The sequence below is a fragment of the Rhinoraja longicauda genome, chromosome 1 (assembly GCF_053455715.1).
Source record: "Rhinoraja longicauda isolate Sanriku21f chromosome 1, sRhiLon1.1, whole genome shotgun sequence".
Taxonomy (NCBI): Eukaryota; Metazoa; Chordata; class Chondrichthyes; order Rajiformes; family Arhynchobatidae; genus Rhinoraja; species Rhinoraja longicauda.
Window position 1 is genome coordinate 37,556,240 of NC_135953.1, and position 19,014 is coordinate 37,575,253.

At 42.5% G+C, this 19,014-nt stretch overlaps 1 protein-coding gene across 2 annotated transcripts in view; it reads right to left on the bottom strand.

Annotated features, from left to right (window-relative positions):
- Positions 1 to 16,642, bottom strand: part of LOC144612332 (uncharacterized) — a 38,313-nt gene extending 21,671 nt beyond the window's left edge. The window contains exons 1-2 of one of the 2 annotated variants that reach the window (XM_078431943.1): positions 15,955 to 16,642; positions 11,331 to 11,744 (exon numbers count right to left, since the gene is read on the bottom strand). In XM_078431943.1, coding sequence (XP_078288069.1) covers positions 11,331 to 11,744; positions 15,955 to 16,015 — 475 coding nt within the window. In that variant the 5' untranslated portion in view covers positions 16,016 to 16,642. The remainder of the gene's footprint in view (positions 1 to 11,330; positions 11,745 to 15,954) is intronic. The other variant, XM_078432027.1, reaches the window with a different exon arrangement.
- Between the last annotated feature and the right edge of the window lie 2,372 nt (positions 16,643 to 19,014).

Here is a 19,014-nt window from a genome sequence, read left to right on the forward strand (position 1 = left end):
GCAGTCCAAGTTCTTTCTGCCATCAACATTGAGGGCCAAGTCTTTTATAAAAGCCTGTCAAACATGAGAAGTTTAGTTTTGCCAAAAGGGGTCATACTGGTGACAATGATGGTCTATCTACAAAAGGTGCTCACACTGCAAATGTATAGATCCAATAACACTATGAATGCATAGATGGAACAACACTGTAAATGTATAAAATGCCTTGCACGTTTTTAAATATTTCTTGTTTTACTTATGAATAAAGTTTATTTTGAAATATTAAAAATGCAAGAGTCAAATAACTGGGCATGTGCAAAATCTCCTTGGACTTGCCAGTTCATCCATCTGGAGCTCATTTCTAAAGACTATTCATAAGTTTTTTTTTACCCCCGGAAGTGAAGTGAAGTACACACACAAAATTGACTAACAAATCCAGCCAAAGGGATCCAAATGGTCTTTTCTCAATTCAGATACATTAATTCAAAAAGATATTGCAGCTGTTCCTTGATATTAGAACATGAATCCTGTCAAAATGGATTTCATTTTCAAAGATGGTTTTAAGATAATGAAAATGTAAATGTAGGGGGTAAGTGTGCATTTATATCATCTGACTTTTTATACTCCCATTGTGATGTGGAACTGATTGCATCATGTTATTCTTTTAATCATTTCCGATTTAGTTCTTGACATGAGATTAATTTTTCATTGCAGATTTGGACGTTGTGAATTGCTAATGCTGGTTGAAGTATCCTGAGAACACTATTAGGAAAGGAACAATTTGAGCAACTATTCACATAAAATCTTGGAAAATAACTGAAGGGTTTAGAAACAAATCACATTTAACAAATATGACAGTTAAAAACACGGAGTGCTGGAGTAACTCAGTGGGCCAAGCAGCATCTCTGGAAGACATGGATAAGTGACCTTTCATGTCGGCACCAGAAGGGTTGCGACCCAATACATTGTCCTTCCACGTCCTCCATAGATGGTGCCTGACCCACTGAGTTACTCCAGCACTTTGTGTTCTCCTGCAAGATTCCAGCATCTGCAGTTCCTTGTGTCTCCATGACAGTTAAAAAGTTGAATTTCAGTTAAATTAATATCAGTCTACATTAAGTATTGTGAAAACTATCTATTATGAAAGCAATTCAGCAAGCTATGTTGTAGATGCAGTTATGTTAATTTGCCACATATGCAAAACTAACTTTTGCATGTTCTCCCTGTAACTGTGTGGGTTTCCTCTAGGTGCTCCGGTTTCCTCCCATGTTCCAAGGATATGCAATTGGAATGTTAATTTTACACTGTAATCTAGGCCTGATGTGTAAGTGAAGGGTGGAAACTTGGTATGCTTGATAGTATGCAAGGAGAATGGGAGTAACGTACATTAGTGTAAGTAGGTATTTGATGATCACATGGATTCAGTGGTCTGATGATCATGTTTCCATGCTATATCTGTCTTTGACTATGAAATAGCAGCCAGTCACATTTAACCAAGTAATATCTTAACTAATAAGTTATTTCTCATTACAAATCAAGCATGGTTTCTGTTGAAAATACAATTATTTTTCAGTTTTTCTATTGGTTATAATATCTAACAGTTAATCCCTGGTTCACTGTTTCCAAAGATTATAAAGAGCAATTTATTTCAAAATAAGATAATGAAAGAATTCTGTTTATTTTAGAAACCGCAGTGGAACCGTCATCGAGTTAAAGAGAACTTTGTCTTGAATCAACAGAGGGTGATCATTGAGCATGGCTTTGTGAGAATGTGCTTTCGCCATAGCAACAACAAGTAGAACAAAGTGAGTCAAGTCAAGTCAAGTCTACTTTATTTGTCACATACACATACAAGATGTGCAGTGAAATGAAAGTGGCAATGCCTGCGGATTGTGCTAAAACTACCAAACAGAATAGATTTTTTTTTTTTAAAAGACACAACACAAAAAAATAAATGAATACAGTAAATTAGTCCCTGGTGATATAAGAGTTAACAGTCCTGATGGCCTGTGGGAAGAAACTCCGTCTCATCCTCTCTGTTTTCACAGCGTGACAGCGGAGACGTTTGCCTGACCGTAGCAGGTCTAATAAAGCAGAACTCGCTTTTGTAGCCCACTAAATAAACAGAACCATCTTCAGACCATTTGTTCTTCATCTTAAGGAGATTTGGTTGCACTAGCAACAAATTCCAACAGCGACAAAATCTAAACTTACAAAAATAGGAAATATAACACAAGTTGTAAATAATCTGCTTCTCTCAGAACTGGCAATGCTGAATCTCTAAAATTGATCCAATTTTGCTTGAATTAAATGTCGAGGCTGATAAGGATCACTCTGATGCAAGTAGAAATTATTCATCAACTTTAGATTTAAAACAAAAATATCTTGGGTGTGATCACCAATGTGTCACAACAACATCCTGCCTTCCACTTCACACTGGAAGAAACTAAACGGCATGGAGTTGGGGTATTTGTGAAGTAGTAATAGACCACAAATTGCACAGAAAGTGGTCAGGTGCCCTGGCTGAGATTTATGAGTCATGATTAAATACGGGTGTGGTGCCAGAAGACTGGAGGGTGGCAAATGTTGTGCCTCTATTTAAGAAGGGCTGCAAGGAAAAGCTTGGGAAATATAACTAGTGAGTCTAACACTTGTGGTTGGAAAGTTATCACAGAGTATTCTGAGGGATAAGATATACGTGCATTTAGATAGACAAGGGCTGATTACAGATTGTCAGAATGGTTTTGTACATGGGAGACAGTGTCTCATGATTCTGATTGAGTTTTTTGAAGATGTAACCAAAAGAGTGGATAAGGGCAGAGCTGTAGAAGTATATATATGGATTTCAGCAAGACACCTGACAAGGCTCCGCCTGGTAGGCTGCTCTGGAAGGTTAGATCATTTAGATCCAAGGAGAGCTAGCTGACTGGATCGAAAATTGGCTTCATGGAAGGTAGCAGAGGGTGATGATGTGTATTTGTTTTTTGGACTGGAGGCCTGCGACTATTGGTGTGCCTCATAGATTAGTGCTGGGCCTCCAGTCCAAATAATCATCTTCACTATTGTGATGCCTTGAGAGGTCGGGAGCTTTTCTCTTGAAGGTTGGGAGGTGTGGGTGCCGGAAATGAAGACAGAAAAGTTCTTGTTTTCAAACTTAAATTCCATATATTTAGTCTTTTCCAAAAACAGGTAAACTTAATTGTTTGCAGACAGGTACACAAAACCAAAACAGGTAGTTAAATCAAAGCTGTAGCTTGCTGCCTTCTTACAAAATATAACTCAAACACTGCTTCTCTCTGCTCCAGTCGTTGTCTCTCTTTTTAAATACACTGATTCCCTTCCCTTTTAGCTCTCTCACTGAGGCAATCAGCTCATCTGGTTCAGCTGGGCAGCAATCAGTGTCAGCAGCAATCAGTGCCAGCAGCAATCAGTGTCAGCAGCAATCAGTGTCAGCAGCAATCAGTCTCAGCAGCAATCAGTCTCAGCAGCAATCAGTGTCAGCAGCGATCAGTGTCAGCAGCGATCAGTGTCAGCAGGGCAGGCAGCCCTGCTGACTATGGGTTTTGTAGTCTTTTGCTGGCAGCCATGATGGTTTGTAGTCCTTGTTGCATCCACCGGGAGGAAATGTATCTCCCTCTACGACTCTACCTCTCATGATATCACACTATCTATAATACCACCCACTTCAGTGTCATCTGCAAACTTACTAATCACGCCTTGTACTTTGGTGTTTGTCATCTATGTCAATAATTTGGATGAGAAAGTATAAGGCATGATTAGTAAGTTTGCAGATTACACTAAAGTGGGTGGTATTATAGATAGTGAAGATGATTATCAAAGGTTACAGCGGGATCTTGATAAATTGGGCAAGTGGGCAGAGGAATGCTTAGTGGAGTTTAATGCAGAGAAATGTGAGGTTTTGCATTTTGGGAAGTCTAGCCTGGGCAGGACCATCACTGTAAATGGCAGGTCTCTGTGGGGTGTTGTAGAGAAGGGAGATCTAGGAATGCAGGTACACAATTCCTTGAAAGTGGTGTCGCAGATAAATAGGGTGGTCAAGAAGGCTTTCGGCACCATTGGCCTTCAACAGTCAGGGTTTTCAGTATAGAAGTTGGGATGTTATGTCACAGCTGTAACAGGCATTGGTGAGGCCACAGTTGGAGTACAGTGTACAGTTTTGGTCACCCTCTTATAGGAAAGATGTTGTTAAGCTGGAAAGAGTGCAGAGACGATTTATGAGGATGTTGGTAGCACTTGAGGACATGAGCTATAGGGAGAGGTTGGGCATGATAAGAGGTGATCTTATAGAGGTGTACAAGATCATGAGGGGAATAGATAGGGTGGATGCACAGAGTCTTTCACCCAGCAGGACTGACATATGAGGAAAGATTGAAAAGACTAGGCTTGTATTCACTGGAGTTTAGAAGGATGAGAGGGGATCTTATAGAAACATAAAATTATAAAAGGACAGGACAAGCTAGATGCAGGAAAAATGTTCCCAATGTTGGTCGAGTCCAGAAGCAGGGGCCACAGTCTTAGAATAAAGGGGAGGCCATTTAAAACTCAGGTGAGAAAAAACTTTTTCACCCAGAGTTGTGAATTTGTGGAATTCTCTGCCACAGAGGGCAGTGGAAGCCAAATCACTGGATGGATTTAAGAGAGAGTTAGATAGAGCTCTAGGGGCTAGTGGAATCAAGGGATATGGGGAGAAGGCAGGCACGGGTTATTGATTGGGGACAATCAGCCATGATCACAATGAATGGCGGTGCTGGCTCGAAGGGCCGAATGGCCTCCTCCTGCACCTATTTTCTATATTTCTATGTTTCTATGTTTCGGTGTAGGGGAATCACAAACAGTGGACATAAATTTAAGTTGAGAGGGGAAAGATTTAATAGGAATTTTTCACACAGAAGGTGGTGGGTATATGGAATGAGCTGCCGGTGCAGATAGTTAAGGCAGAAACTATAAAACCTTTAAAAGGCATTTGGACGGGTACATAGATATGAAAGATTTAGTCGGATATAGGCCAAATACAGGCAGGTGGGACCAGCGTAGATGGGACAGGTTAGTTGACATGGGCAAGCTGGACCGAAGAGCCTGTTTCCATGCTGTATGACTCTAAGACTCTATAAAGTCTAGACTATAATGTCATATCCAGTTCAATGTGATAAACATTAACCGGTGCCAATCAACCTTGAAGCATCGAAAATTAACAAAAATGGGGTTTAATTCCTCCAGTTCTTAGTTATTGGAAATTGAAAATTTTGAAATTTAAAGTGTTTTTTCCAGTCCTTGGCTTTTTATTTCTGTTTCTGCACCCAGCTTGATAATCAATTTCCCCTATAACTTGCCTACCTTCTCCATTATTGTCTTGTACAATATCGTATTTTTAATCTACCCACGGAATTAACCTTTACTATCTTGTTTAGGAAACAAAACTGCAGGTGCTGGTTTAAATCGAAGGTAGACACAAAGTGCTGGAGTAACTCAGCGGGTCAGGCAGCCATTCCTCCTCTCCAGAGATGCTGCCTGACCTGCTGAGTTACTCCAGCATTTTGTGTCTACCTTTACCATCTTGTTGGCGGTCTACGTACAACTCCAAGCCAATGCCATGGTGGCACTGGACAAGGTATATGGTGATCAACTCACTGGAAACAGTGAACATTTGTTCATCATTGCCAATGACCTAAATCTAGCTAATGTCAGGAATGTACTCCCCAATTATCATCAGCATGTCTCTTGATTCAAACAGGGTGTTAACGCTCTTGACCACTGCTACACAACCATCAAGTACACTTATTGTTATGTCGCTCACTCTTACTTTGGCCAGTCTGATCATCTGTCAGTGCTGCTCCTGCCAGCTTACAAGCAGATATTGAAGCATGAGGCACCGATGTAAACAGCAATACAGCAGTGGTCCAAAGAAGCCGTGGATCTACTTTAGAACTGCCTTGAGGTGAACAGTCGTCACCAGCTTCATCAAGAAATGCGTCAATGACTGTGTTCTATCAAAGAAAATCCAGGTGTTTTACCTAACCGGAAACCTTGGATGAACAGGGAGATTCACTCCCTGTTCAAGTCCATATCCAAGGCTTCAAGGAGAATGATTTCACATCATACAAGAAGGCCAAATATAATCGTCACAGGCCAATCAGGGAAACCAAGTGAAACTTCCAAAGCAAGCTGGAGGTTCAATTCAATCAAACTAACACCAGGCAACTGTGGCAGATGCTGAATACCATCAAAGACCACAAGCCAAAATTGAGGGAGGTTCCTGGCAACAATGCATCTCTACCGGGTGAACTCAATGCCTTTTATGTCTTTTTTGAACAAGAAACAAAGTTCCACCAAGGTATTTCCTCCCATCCCCTGTTGATTCTGTGCCTTACATCTCTGTGGCATAAGTCAGATCTGCTTTCACGCGGGTAAACTCTCAAGAAGTTGCCAGCCTGCATGGAGTCCCTGCACGGGTTCTGAAATTGTGCACCAGTCAACTGGCCAATGTCTTTGCCAACATCATCAACCACTCACTTCAACGTTCTACTGTCCCCATCTGCATCAAGGAAACCTCCAGCATTCCAGTCCCCAAGAAAAATAAAAGAAGCCATCTCAATAACCACTGCTCTCGCATTGGAGGGCTCTCTCGTCGCCAATAATGAAGTGCAAAGAAAGGTTGCTGATGACCCATATCTGTGCCAGTCTTCCAGACAATATAGATCCCTTGCAATTTGTGTACAGGTAAAATAGATCTGTGGAGGACCCCAGCTCGCTTGCACTATATTCAGCTCTAGATCACTTTGATAATAATAGCACTTATGTAGGGCATTCATTGACTACAGCTCAGCAACGACAGTGAAACGAAATACAGGAAGATCAAGAACCTTGTGTCATGGTGTCAGGACAACAACCTAAACATCAGGAAGCAAAAGAGTGAGCATAGCCCCATCTTCACGAATGGAGCGACTGTAGAGATGATCGGTAGCTTCACTTTCGTAGACCATCATCCTATCTCCAGCAACCGAACCTGGCATCTTCATACTGATGCAATGATCAAAAACACATCAGCATCTGATAGGAATTCTGTCAAACCTCTACAGATGTGCTGTAGAAAATATTCTGATGGGATGCAACTCAGCCTGGTATAGCGACTGCCCATCCCTTGACTGTCTGAACACAGCCCAGTCCATCCTCACGGTGCATTGTATCAGGAAGGCTGGAAGTATCACCAAAGTTGCGTTTCACGCTGGCCATTTTACTTTTCTCTCTTTCGCCTTCTTGGAGAGCTACAGGAGCTGGAAAGTTCAGAAATCCAGACTTAAGAACAACTTCTTTCCAACTGCTATCAGACTCCTGAACTAATCATCTCTTTTACACCTCCTTCACTCAGGTGCTGCCAAGTATTCTTACTCTTAATTCCACATCATTTGTGTATATAGAGCTCTGGGGGCTAGTGGAATCAAGGGATATGGGGAGAAGTTAGGCACAGGTTACTGATTGTGGATGATCAGCCATGATCACAATGAATGGCGGTGCTGGCTCGAAGGGCCAAATGGCCTCCTCCTGCACCTATTTTCTATGTTTCGATGTGCCAATAAACTAATCTGTATCTATTATTGTACTTCAAAATTGTTTTTTGGACTACTTGGATTTTGCATTACAACCTAGCTCTATTCTGCTATTTTGCACTCAATCATATTTATTGTAGTATTTATCATTACTGCATATATACTGTTTACTCTGTGAACTCATGTAAACAAGCGACTTTATTGTACCCTGGTGTATACTACAATAAACTACAGTAATCTGAATCTTAATCTGTCTATCTTGCAATCTTTCAATATGATTGGTAAAAGAGTGCATAGTTGATCATCTTATTTCATCAGGTCCTAGATGGCACTGCCATTTGTAGCAGTACTGGGTAAGAAGGAACTGTAGATGCTGGTTTAAACTGAAGACAGACACAAAAAGCTGGAGTAACTCAGCGGGATAGGCAGCATCTCTGGAGAGAAGGGATGGGTGACGTTTTGGGTCGAGACCTTTCTTCAGACTCGATTTCAGCAAAGTCTCGCTCAAAATATATAACATCTTGAAGGCAAGGACAAATCTAACTACATGCATACACCATTTTTGCCTCTTCTTTTCCATTTGTATGGCTCTTACGGAAGGACCAATTCAAATATTGAAAGGTAACATCATGTTAACTCCAAAGCCATGAGACTATGTAAGGCATATCTGCTATCATCAAGAACAACACACAAGAGGTTTGTGACAAAAATACAATACTAGGACTGCTGGAGAAAAGAAACAAAGAAAGCAGATGGTCAGAAATGTGCAGAATCCTACAAATGTATTCACCATTTTTCCTAGTTTTTGATTATGGTTAATATTTCAAGAAAATTACATTAATTGCTGCCATTTTCAATATTTTCAGTTTTATTTCTTATTTATAGCATCCTCTGCAATTTGCTCTTCTGATAAACATCGAGGGTCTTCCAAGGAAGGAGAGAAAAAGCACTGGTCCAACTATCACAGGGTTAGAGAACTTTATTGTTGGTCAGCAGAGAGAGGCCAATGATAAAGAATGTTGTTCTCATCTCTTCTCTGCATCTTCAAATTTGTTCATCATTATATTTTACCAGTTCTGATAAAAGGTTTTTGGTCCAAAACATTCACCATGTTTCTCCCTCGACAAATGCCACCTGCTATGCTAAGCCTTTAACTTTAAAAACCTCTTCATTTGAAGTCCGATCTAAAATATTTCTGTACCACAGAATAAAAACAAGAGTAGCTTGTATACATAGGAATGCATTGAACGGTCCATTCAGTCCATTCCGAAGATCTGGCGGAAAACCACCGTCATTGCGCTACCAAAACCAAACAAGCCTGCAGACGACCCAAGGAACTATCGGCCCATCTCACTCCTCTGTGTCCCATACAAGCTCCTCGAACAGCTTCTCCTGGCCCGGCTCAATCCAATCGTTGACCTTCAACTACCCGCTGAACAAGCCAGATTTCGTCGTGGACGCTGCACCACCCACCAAATAGTCAAGCTGACCAATGACATCGAAGACAGTTTCGAAAAGGGTCACAAGGTGGGCATCACACTGGTGGACCTCCCCCGCCGCCTATGATACAGTGTGGCACCAGGGCCTGATCTTGAAGCTCCTCCGAACCATCCCTGACCGTCATTTAGTGCGGTTCCTTGCTAACATCCTTGCCAACCGCAGTTTTGTACTCAAGACCAGCGACGGACAATCTAGCCGACTGCGACGCCTAAGAAACGGAGTCCTCCAAGGCTCGGTACTGGCCCCCATGCTCTTCAACCTCTATATCAGCGATCTGCCACGCACGACCTCGCGCCAGTATGGATATGCAGATGACTTGGCCCTACTGCACTCGGACAAGAGTTGGTCAAATGTTGAGGATGTGATCTCGGCGGATATGGAACTTGTCGCGGGCTACCTTAAGACCTGGAGACTAAAACTGAGTATGGCAAAAACCACCCCTTTCACCTGAACAACAAGGAAGCTCAACGCCAGCTAACCGTCACCCTCAATGGGTCACCCGTACCCTACAACCCATTTCCTACATACCTTGGTGTGTATCTAGATCGGCAGCTGACCTACAAGCAACACCTTGAAGCTCTCCGTGCTAAAGTCTCGGCACGGAACAACCTCCTGCGTTGCTTGGCTGGATCGTCATGGGGCGCCAGGACATCTACTCTTCGAACCAGTGCTCTTGCACTCGTGCACAGCGCCGCTGAATATGCCGCCCCAGCATGATGCCGCAGCGCTCATACTAGCAAGCTAGACGCCACCCTCAATGACACCATGCGGATCATCACTGGCTGCCTAACCCAACTCCGATGGATCTCCTGCCGGTGCTCGCAGGTATCGCACCCGCCAAGCTTCACAGAGAGGTCTTCACTCATAGGCTGGTGTGCAAGGCCCCATCGGACGCCAAACACCTTTTGCACCACCTCGCCCAGGATTCAATGCAACTGGGACCTCAACGCCTGTCATCTCGTCACCCTTTCTCCCGTCATAGCGCGACCCTCTGTGGCTCCGGTTTCAACATACTAGGAGCATGGAGAACCAACTGGGAACAGACATCGCGACCTCCTCAATTCACTGTCACATCGAACACCACAGCCCCACCCGGCTCGGACATGCCCCGCAAAGAGTGGGTCGCCCTGAACCGGCTCCGTACAGGGGTCGGCCGGTTCAACGCCAACATGCATCGTTGGGGGTTGCGTTCATCAGCCACCTGCGTGTGTGGAGCAGACCAGCAAACAGCGCAGCACGTCATCTTCGACTGCACTGTCCTCCGTCCCCCTGGTGGAGGGGTAGACCTCATGGCCCTCGACAACAGCACATTGCACTGGCTACAGCACCTGGAGGGCGTTACATAATTTCTGCTGCCTCAAACGCAAGAAGAAGATAGGAATGCATCAGTATATAAAGTCGACAATCTCACATAAAATTAATATGTGCATATAATATGAAAACAGGCTTAAAATGCAATATATTTTTGAAGCAATTATGCTTATAGCTCTATTTTCAGAAACCCCAAACCAGAGTTGGAATAATATGACTCCAACATACCACCAGGCCCTGAATGATAGAAAATTCCAATGTGGGGAACGTCCAAGAAATAGCTTTTCTGAATGGGTTGTGGTCCAAGAGGCTTTCTTTGAGCCACACTATGATGTTAAACATGTTGTTACAACAAGAACATTTTGGAAGGATATATTTAAGTTCCTTCTCGTGCAGTTATTTTTTTTACATGCAAGAGCTATTTTTTTTATTAGGATCATGAAAATGAAAACAAATTATGGCTAAAAATTGGGACTATGTCTGGAAAGTTCCTATTTGATTGGCTTAAATATGATGGGCTGAATGGTCATGTGTGTCACAAATTTTCTACAATTCTATAAATGTTTGATTTAACAAATTTTATTTACATGAAAGTAACAATTTTTACTAAGGCAAAGTTCGGAAACTTATCTCTCTCTGTAAATCAGAGGCCAACATAATTACTCACAGAATACCTATCCACAAATTTAAATCATATTTTAATCCCAGTTAAAGTTCTTCTAAAATGAAATAAAACTAGAAATGGTATCAATCCATAAAATATTAAGACTTTTCCAGAGAACAGAAAACATTTTGAATGTCGTCAGGTCTTTTGTTTGCTGATAATCTTAACATTAATTTGAACATATGTTAGAGATCTCTAGGATGATGGCTGAAATATTTTCGATAATACTCTTATGATTGAGGTCAATTCTGCCAATGTCTAAATCTTAGTTGCCACTATAATTGATTGTAAAACCAAAATATTTGGAGTACCTTCACGTTGCAAAACTTGATCCGTCTTTGTACAGATGATTTCATCTTTCAAGGTACGCCACTTGTTTAATTTGCCTTTTTCCTGTGAAACATGCACTTTGTCTGTCTTGTGCTTTACACTAAGGTGCAAACTGTAGCCTTCAAGAGTTAAATGACCCCGTTTGCTGCATGTCCACTCCTGAAGGTGGCGACCATCACAGGGTTCCAATTTCACAGCTCCAAGTTCATTGGGTTTATGAACAGTCAGACACTGGTTGGTTTTGAGGCTGACAATATATTTTAGGCGGGACTCCCATCTCCAAAGCTGCTGTTTGGAATTTTCATTACATTCAGTGAGAGACACTCGATTGTTCTGACTATTTGCATGGATACATTTATCCAGCCGAACATTCTTGATGTTGAATCCTGGAATCTCTGATAAGAATAATATTTAAAAGTGTGATACACTGATGTGACAAAATAGACAAACATATTTATTAGTGTAACATGGACAGATATCATTGGAGATTTATGGTCCATTTGTTCCTTACATGAAACTGTACAATTTGCACATATAACTAATAACGATATACATCTATGTCCATGCTCAATTACTATTATGCTTTTGGTTACATAACAATGTACGAACATTCTGAAGGATGTGAATGACTTTATCAAATGTTGTATTTTATGTTCATCCTAAACTTAGAGATTAAAAATCAATTTATTTTTGCCATTATTAAATAATCATGCCCGAATAAACCAGTTTACAATTCCAAAAATGTATTTAAATAATGTGATTTTGGTTTGGATTTTGGATCTGTGACTCTTTGTTTTTCACTCCATACCCACCCCTCTCCCTCCTCAGGCTCTTTCCCAACCTCCACTGCTGGAGGTGCAACACTTGTTCCTACAATTCCTTCTTTACCTCCATTCAGGGACCCAGCCCTTCAAGAGTCGGACAGAGGTTCACTTGCACCTCCTCCAGCCTCGTCTCATGCAATCCGTGCTCTTGATGTGACCTCCTGCACATTCGCGAGACCATGCGAAGATCAGACGACCTTTTTGCTGAACTTTTGCACTCTGTCTGCCAGGGCCAATTGGAGCTCCCAGTTGCAAGCCACTTCAATTCCCCTTCATATTCCCACATCAAACTGTGTGACCTCAGCCTCCCCCAATGCACACACAAACAGAAGGATCAGCACCTCACATTCCACCTGTGTAGCTTACAATCCAACAGGATGAACATTGATTTTAGAAACAGAAACATCAGCCCACCGAGTCCACGACAACCAGCAATCACCTCATACACTAGCACTATCCTACACACTAGGGACAATTTACAATTTTACCAAAGCCAATTAATACACAAACCTGTACGTCCTTGGAGTGTGGGAGGAACATGGAGCACCCAGAGAAAACCAAGCAGTCACAGGGAGAATGTACAAATTCCATATGGACAGCACCCATAGTCAAGATCAAACACAGGACTCTGGCGCTGTAAGGCAGCACCTCAACCAATGCATTACCATGTCACCCCCCTAGGCTTGCTGGAGGAGGTGCACGTAAACCTCTGTCTGACTTGAATTCTGCAATCCCAGGTAAAGCATGCCCCCTCCATCTCATCTACCCTGCTTCACCTTCCATCCTGCCTCTGGTGTATGCTGTCTATTCCACTACTTCCCACCCCTGCCACACAGTTCCTTTCTGCTCCACTACCTCCCCATCTTCTCATCACTCACCCCTGTGTCCGCCATTTGTCTCCCCCCCCTGGACTCACCCACCCCACCTCTGGTTCCACACTCTCTTCCTTCCTTTCTTATCTGATTGCACCATTTGACTATTTGCACCATGTTATCTTCTATACTAAACACCTCCAATATCCATTCCTAGCTGCACTCCTATTAAATCTTTCCCTCCTCATCTTAAAACTATGTCCTCTGGTTCTGGATTCCCCTAAACTGGGTATGACTCTATGCATTTACCATATCTATTCCTCTCATGATCTTGTAGACTATTTTAAGATCACCCCTCGTCCTCCTGCGCTCCAAGGAATTCAGTCCTAGCCTGTTCAGTCTTTCCCTATAGCTTAGGCCCTTGTAACCTGGCACCATCCTCGTAAATCTTCTAAGCACCCTTTCCAACTTAACAACATCCTTCCTACAACAGGGTGACCAGAACTGAACATAATGCTCTAAATGCAGCCTCACATATGTCTTGTACAACTGCAACATAACCTCCCAACTTCTATACTCAATATTCTGACTGATGGTTAATGTGCCAAATGCCTTTTTGACTACCCTCTCTAACTGTCATGGCACCTTCAAGAAACAATGTACTTGCACGCCCAGGTCCCTCTGCTCTGCAACACTCCCCAGAGCCCTGCCATACTGGTGTAGGTCCTGCTCTCGTTAGACTTTCCAAAATGCACTACCTCATACTTAACTATATTAAACTCCATTCCTCAGCCAACCTGCCCAACTGATCAAGATCCTGCTGCAATTTTTAACAACCATCTTCACTATCTACAATTACACCCATTTTAGTGTCATTTGCAATCTTAGATATCATGCTTTGTATATTCTCATCCAAATCATTGATATAGATGACAAACACCAATGGGATCAGCACCAAACTATGAGGCACACCATTACTCACCGGCCTCCAGTCTGGAAAACAACCTTCCACCATCATCTACTGCTTTCTTCCATGAAGCCAATTTTCTATCCAGTCAGCTAACACTCCATGGATCTCATGCGATCTAACCTTCCAGAGCAGCACACCATGTGGGGACCTTGTCAAGTGCCTTGCTGAAGTCCATGTATGCAACATCTACAACTCTGCCTTGATTAACCTTTTTGGTCACATCTTTAAAAAACTTAATCAGATTCGTGAGATGACCACGCTAGTTTCAGAGGGGCCATCGTCTCTCTCTAGTTACTCCCTTTCCCTTATTGTACTTATAGAATCTTTTTGGATTTTCTTTAATATTATTTGCCAGAGTTATCTTTTGCCCTCTTGATTTCCTTCTTAAGTGTGCTCCTCAATCCCTGAAACTCTTCCAGGGATACACTTCATCCCAGCTGACTAATCCTGTCCCAGGCCTCCTTCTTTTTCCTGACCAGAGCCTCAACTTCTCTTGTCATGCAGGCTTCTTACTTCTGCCTGCCTTGCCCCTCACTCTAACAGGAACATGCATGCCCTGAACTCTCATTGTCACACTTTTAAAATCATCCCACTTTCCAAATGTCCCTTTGCCCACAAACAACCTATTCCAATCAATGTTAGCAAGCTCTTGTCCAATACCTTCAAAAGTGGCCTGGTCCCAATCCAGTATTTTAACTCATAATAAAATCCAAGACATCAATTATCTTCCAAACAGGTTTCTGTACTTCAGTAACTCATTGGGTCAGGTAGCATTTCTGGATGGAGGCCGTGGGTAGATGTCTTTCAAGTCAGGACCCTTCTTCAGATTCTTTGTAAGAATCTTTTTTTGTAAACCAGCATCTGCAGTTCCTTTGTCTAGAGGTCACTGTACTTGAATGTTAAGTTTTGGTGGTTCATGCACCAAGGATAATTACATCCATCTAAATACAAATTACCGTTAAACCTCCCACCATTTAAAAGTATTATGCCCCTCAATTTATTTCTACCGAAGTGGGTGACCTAAGTTCTCCACATTACATTCTTTGTTCCTATCCCTTCCATTTATGCTGTTTGAAGTTCCCAACATTTTCTGTTTGTTTATTTCAGATTTCAAAATCATTTTCATGATTTTTGGTTTGTGATTAGCACTTGGTTAAATATTGCATAATGGATATTTAGCAACATTGAAGCCTAAGCGATTAAAATGGGGAACATTGCAGAAAAGAGTTTACATGATTGGAGGCAAATGTACGTTTCCCCCCCCCACCCCCCCAAAATATTAGCATCAGGACCACCTCCTACTCTGACGTGCATTTTTGTAATGAGCTTAAAATTTCAGGTGCTGTTTGTGTGGAGTTTGCAGGTTCTCCATGTAACCGCGTGGGTTTTCTCCGGGTGCTCCGATTTCCTAAAGCAATGCGAGTTTGTAGGTCAATTGGCCTCTGTAAATTGCCTCTAGTGTACAGGGAGTGGGACAGCACAGAACTATTGTGAACGAGTGATCGATGGTGGGCGTGGACTCGGTGGGCCGAAGGGCCTGTTTCTATGCTGAACTTCTAAACTAAACTGAAATGTAACTTGGAAGATAGTAAACCGTGAAAAGGGAAATTGCAGAATTTCGGAAGCTAAAGATAAGCGAGGCGGAATGCGCCTTGTACATAACTAGCAAAATGTAAGTGTCAGGTGATTTAATTTGGAAAACGGGAAAAAGATGCAAGAAACACCACAATGTTAAAGAAGTCCCAGAACAATCATCAGTTAAAGCAGCTCAGCAGATAACTATGATAGCCTTTTCAATAGATTTTTAAAGTCTGCACCTCAAGCACATTACATTATCGCAATTGGTTACTTTTCAAGTTTTCGACTCCCCCAAAACGCTGGCTCCATTCGGCTGAGATGACGCGATGCCAGATAGCAGATATGAACCGCGTTCCTTAAGACCACATTTCAATCTCGCATCCTGCACGAAGTTAAATATTAATGGAGAAGTTCGCCTTACCTTCAAACAAAGTCACTTTAATAAAACAGAGGACAAAAAGCACCAAAGTGACAAGCCTCATCTCAGCTCCTCTGGATCTTCCTGCTGAGTAAAGTCTGTGGTTGAGGAAACAAATACCTCCCGTTGTTGCAATTATGCCGCAGAAAGAAGACTCAAATGTTTTTCCTCGATTGAATCTTTTCGTTGCTCAACTGATAAACAATTACACTGATTAAAACAGGTTTCAATTACTTCTCCCCATAACTTTCATCGAAACAGAGTAAAGGTGCGCCATTAGTTTCCGTCTCAAACTGGGAGATTTTGTTTGTAAAGTTCTACTTTCTTGGAGATAAATGTGCTGCAACTTGCATTGTACAGTAACGTGGACAGAATTGCTGAATAGCTTGGTTGAGTCAATTCCGGAGTAGGGGTGGACAAACGCGTCTAGACTCTTTTATTGTGATCAGAACATCATAGATCAATGGTTGTTGCTTTGGCCCCTGCGATAATATTCTTACTAAAAATGATCCTCTCAGGATAAAAAAGAGGACTTTGCAAAATTAACTGTTGTTGAACGGGATTTGGCACATGTTCACTAATTGAATATATATAAATAAAATGTCTTAAAAATATACTCCACAGATGTAAAAGAGACCGAGTTAATATTTCAGATCGATGGTCTTTCATCAACGTGAGAACAATTAGGTATCACACGTCCTATTCGCCTTTGAGAAGATGATGGTGAACAGTCTTCTTGAAGTAACACAAAGTGTTACAAAGAGTAATTTCTTCAGACTTCGACTGTAAACGGCCTCCATGTCCTCCACAGATACTGCCAGCCGTTGAATTACTCCGGTATTTTGTGTTTTGCTCAAGATTCCAGTATGTGCAGTTCCTGTGTCTGGCATCTTGAACTGCTGTAGTCTTTTGGGTATTTAATAATTGTCCCCAGATGGAACTGAAAATGTGTTGTACCAGATAAGGAACAACTCAACAAGCAATAGGTGGACGGTTTGTGATGCTCTTGAGGGGGGGGGGTCATTGGGTGGGGGGGAGAATGGTCTCTCTGGAGAAAATTGCAACAGTCGACACATCCGTGGTAGCACAACTGGCGCTGTTGTTCAGAAGGGTCGGCCAAAGACAAAATGAGCAATAGTGATGGAGTACTTAGTTCAGTTCAGTTTATTGTCCCGTGTACCTAGATACAGTGAGAAGCTATTGTGTGTTATCCAGTCAGCAGAAAGACAATACATGATTACAATTAAGCCGTTTACAGTGTATAGATATATGATAAGGGAGTCTGGGGCATAGAGAGGCATTCCTAGGGCCGCCAGTGAGATTCCAGGATGGGGAATTGCCTCTGTGGTGCCAGGATCATGTACATCTCAGAGCATGATGAAGGGTGGGCTGCCGGAGGTCATGGTCCATATTAGCACTGATGATCCAGGCAAGAAGGAAGATGAGGTCCTGCAAAAAGAATTTAGGGAGTTAGGTAGTAAGTTCAAAACAAGACCTCTTGAGTTGTCATCTCAGCATTACTCCCTGAGCCACGTGTTCATCAGGCACAAAATAGGAAGATGGGGCAGTTGAATGCATGACTAAGAGTCTGGCGCAGAGAGTGAGGCCTCAGGTACATAGATCAGTGGACTCTCTTCAAGAAGGACAGGTTGTACTTAAACTGGAAGGGAACCATTATCGTTGCAGGGAGATTTATTCTAACTTAGCAGAGGAGCGGGAGATGGGTACAGCCTAACCTACTGATTTACTCCAATATTTTGTGTCTTTCCTTGATAAACCAACTTCTGCAGTTCCTTGTTTTTACATTCTGGGTTAAGGTAAAGTTTTCAGATGGTTATGGATAAGGCTAAGGCCTTAATCTTTTTAGTTTAGAGATACAGCGCGGAAACAGGCCCTTTCGGCCCACCGGGTCCGCGCCGACCAGCGATCCCCGCACATTAACACTATCGTACACCCACTAGGGACAATTTTTTAACATTTATACCAAGCCAATTAACCTACATACCTGTACGTCTTTGGAGTGTGGGAGGAAACCGAAGATCTCGGAGAAAACCCACGCAGGTCACGGGGAGAACGTACAAACTCCGCACAGACAGCACCCGTAGACAGGATCGAACCCGGGGCTCCGGCGCTGCATTTGATGTAAGGCAGCAACTCTACCGCTGCACCACCGTGACCGCCGTGACATTAAGGAGGTCTTATTCCGAATAGATGGTGGTGTTCAGTCGGGATCAGTGCTGGGACTTCTGTTGTTTGTACGAGTTGTATTTTGGGAAGTCAATTACAAGAGCAAAGTTTACATTATATACATGACAGAGGTTGAGGGGAGATTTGATAGAAGTATACAAAATTATGAGAGGCATAGATAGAGTAGACAGTCAGAACCATTTTCCCCATGGTGGAAATGCCCAGCACGGGGCGGTACAGAGATAGAGTTGCTGCTTTATAGCGTATAGTCCTGGGTTTGATCCTGACTATGGGTGCTGTCTGTACAGAGTTTGTATGTTCTCCCTGTGATCGCATGTTTTCTCCGGGTGCTCCAGTTTTCTCCGGGTGCTCCAGTTTTCTCCCACATTGATAGGTTGATAGGTTAATTGGTTTCTGTAAATTGTCGCCAGTGTCCAGGATAGAACTAGTGCATGGATGATCATTGTTCGGCACGGACTCAGTGGGTTGAAGGGCCTGTTTCCACACTGTATCACTGAAATTAAAACTAGAGGGCATAGTTGTAAGGTAAGAGGGGGAAAGTTTAATGGAGATGTGTGGGACAGGTTTTTCTACACAAAGTGGTGGGGGCCTGAAACACATTACCTGGGGTGGTGGTGGAGGAAGATACAATAGTGGCGTTTACATGTGTTTTAGATGGGCACCTGGAAGTACAGGGAATGCGGGTGGGATTATAGATCATGTACAGGCATTATAGATCACTTTAACTTGGCATCGTGATTGCACAAACATTGTGGGCCAAAGGGCCCATTCCTGTGCTGTACTGTTCTATGTATTAAATGGCTACTTTGAATTACAAAGGATCTTGTGGTGCCAGCCCATAACTCCTTGAAAATG